The sequence below is a fragment of the Charadrius vociferus genome, unplaced genomic scaffold, assembly GCF_000708025.1.
Source record: "Charadrius vociferus isolate BGI_N301 unplaced genomic scaffold, ASM70802v2 scaffold87, whole genome shotgun sequence".
Lineage (NCBI taxonomy): Eukaryota > Metazoa > Chordata > Aves > Charadriiformes > Charadriidae > Charadrius > Charadrius vociferus.
In genome coordinates this window covers 2,037,153-2,040,260 of record NW_009649314.1, presented here as the reverse complement: position 1 = coordinate 2,040,260, position 3,108 = coordinate 2,037,153, and the positions used below count along the sequence as shown (strand labels likewise).

General features: G+C 56.2%; 1 protein-coding gene across 1 annotated transcript in view; it reads left to right on the top strand.

Annotated features, from left to right (window-relative positions):
• The first annotated feature begins 2,881 nt into the window (after positions 1-2,881).
• Positions 2,882-3,108, top strand: part of CNTN5 (contactin 5) — a 251,808-nt gene continuing 251,581 nt past the window's right edge. Inside the window, exon 1 of the mRNA XM_009889417.1 lies at positions 2,882-3,029. Coding sequence (XP_009887719.1) covers positions 2,882-3,029 — 148 coding nt within the window. The remainder of the gene's footprint in view (positions 3,030-3,108) is intronic.

Genomic DNA, 3,108 nt, shown 5'->3' with positions numbered 1-3,108 from the left:
GCCAACCACCGGTCAACCGCCCACTCTGGCCGTGCCACTGCCTCACTAGGTCCCAGCCAATACCGAATTTCATTTTGGATTACTTAACTTTTTATCAGTGTCCTTGTAGAAGGTACAAATGTCTGGCTGTGAGGCTGAGGCCAAGGGCGCGCCATGGGCTGGTCCTGTCCCTCTCTGGGCTTGTGGCTGCAAAAGGCAGGCTAATATCAACAAACATAGGGGGCACCACGCTGGTCACCTTGGGCAATCCCTGCCCAGGGATTACCCAGCCTCACAAAAAGGCTTTCAATCCCACATCTTTTTGGCAGCCAGGAGACACCCATTCCATGATGGCATGGGCACCCACGAGCCAAGCGCCTGATCTGGCAGTACCACTGCCTCACTATGTCCCAACCAATACCTAATTTCATTTTGGATTACTTAACTTTTTATCAGAGTCCTTGTAGAAGGTAGCAGATGTCTGGCTGTGTGGCCGAGGCCAAGAGCGCGCCATGGGCTGGTCCTGTCCCTCTCTGGGCCCGTGGCTGCAAAAGGCAGGCTAATATCAACAAACACAGGGGCAACTACGCTGGACAGCATGGGCAACCACTGCCCAGGCATCACCCAGCCTCCCGCCAAGGCTTTCAGTGCCACGTCTCGTTGGTAGCCAGGACAAACCCATTCCATGGTAGCGTGGCCCACCACCAGCCAGCCACCCACTCTGGCAGTGCCACTGCCTCACTAGGTAGGTGCTAAAATATGGTGTCATTTTGGATTACTTAAATTTTTATCAGTGTCCTTGTAGAAGGTAGGAAATGTCTGGCTATGAGGCTGAGGCCAAGAGCGCGCCATGGGCTGGTCCTGTCCCTCTCTGGGCCCGTGGCTGCAAAAGGCAGGCTAATATCAACAAACACAGGGGGCACCACACTGGTCACCTTCGCAAACCCTGCCCAGGGATCACCCAGCCTCACACCAAGGCTTTCAATCCCACATCTTCTCTAGCAGCCAGGAGACTCCCATTCCATGATGGCATGGGCACCCACGAGCCAAGCGCCTGCTCTGGCAGTACCTCTGCCTCACTATGTCTCAAGCAATATCTAATTTCATTTTGGATTACTTAACTTTACATAAGTGTCCTTGGAGAGGGTAGCAGATGTCTGGTTGTGTGCCTGAGGCCAAGAGCGCGCCATGGCCTGGTCCTGTCACTTTGTTCATCCCGTGGCTGCAAAAGGCAAGCTAATATCAACAAACAGAGGGGCAACCACGCTGGTCACCATGGGCAACCACTGCCCAGGGCTCTGACAGCCTCAAGCCAAGGCTTTCATTCCCACATGTCCCTGACAGCCAGGAGACAGTGATTTCACAATGGCATGGGCCACCAGTAGCCAACTGCGCACTCTGGCAGTGTCATTGCCTCCCTAGGTCTATGCCAATACCTGATTTCATTTTGGATTACTTAACTTTTTGTCAGTATCCTTGCAGAAGGTAGCAAATGTCTGGCTGTGAGGCTAAGGCCCGGAATGTGCCATGGGCTGGTCTTGTCCCTGTCTCGTCTTGTGGCTGCGAAAGGCAGGCTAATATTAACAAACACAGGGGCAACCACACTTGTCACTACGGGCAACCACTGCCCAGGCATCACCCAGCTTCACGCCAAGGCTTTCAGTCCCACATCTCCCTTGCAGCCAGGACAATCCCATTCCATGGTAGCATGGCCTACCACCAGTCAACCGTCCACTCTATCAGTGCCACTGCTTTACTAGGTCCCTGCCAATATGTGATTTCATTTTGGATTACATAACTTTTTACCAGTGTCCTTGTAGACGGTAGCAGATGTCTGGCTGTGTGGCTGAGGCCAAGGGCGTGCCATGGGCTGGTCCTGTCCCTCTCTGGGCCCGTGGCTGCAAAAGGCAGGCTCATATCAACAAACACCGGGCAACAAACACAGGGGCAACCACGCAGGGCACCATGGGCAACCGCTGCCCAGGGCTCTGATAGCCTCAGGCCGAGGCTTTCAGTCCCACATCTCCCTGGCAGCCCAGGGAGACCCATCCAATGGTAGCATGGGCCACCACCAGCCAACCGCCCACTCTGGCAGTGCCACTGTCTCACTAGGTCGGTGCCAAGACGTGGTGTCATTTTCGGTTTCTTAACTTTTAATCAGTTTCTTTGTAGAAGGTAGCAAATGTCTGGCTGTGTGTTTGAGGCCTGGTGTGCTTCATCGTCTTGTCCTGTCCCTGTGTAGCCTTCTGGTCAGTCATATAAAGGAGGAGCAGCGGCTATCCGTGTCCCCACGGGCACCCCCTGCCCCCTTCCTGGGCCCAGCAGCCGTGCCCTTGTCTCCCCGCCCTCTTCCTGCCTCTCACCTCAGCTTTCGCTCACCCGCCCAGTCTGTTCCAGCTCACTGCACAGCCCTTTCTGCACCTGTCTTGGGCCACCCTGTCACCAGCCCTCTGTGATACAGCCACCACCAACGTTCTTCCCATTCTGACATGCCCACATCACCGGGTGTTCTGAAGCTGATGGAACGCCGAGCTCTTGGCTGCCTGGGGAAAAAGGGCTGTCGCTCTTCAGCCTTGTTCAAATGCAATTGGGTGGACAAACCCCACAGCTCAGGCCCATGGGGAAAACAGCCACCATGGAGAGCCTGTGTCACTCCTGTCTGTGTGGGGACACCCTTCGCCCGCAGCTGTAGCCATCTCAACGCCCCTCTCCGTCCTGTCCCACCCCACCTCCCCTGGGCCTCCTTCTTGCTGTCAGGGTCGGGGCAGAGCGAGATGGAGCTCAGCATGAGGGTGCAGACAAATAAACGTGGTGTCTAAACACCGGGGAGCAATTCAGGTGTTGAACACGCAGATGCAGTGCCCCGTGGGCTGACTTACAGCCTCACGTCCCATGGATAGACATGAAACTGGCGGGTGCTCACTGCATCGTCACTCCCGGCTGCACAGAGCAGGGTCCGGGTGTCTGGAAACAGGCTCTGCAGTGTCATGTCGGGCGCTGTGAGGAGCCTCACCCGGCCTGTAGCGCTGCACCGGGACAGGGCAAGGCTGGTGTGAGCGCGGCACCGTGCTGGTCTGCTCTGCCTGGGGGTCTCAGACACCCCACCACCTCCCCAGTGGAGCTGGGCAG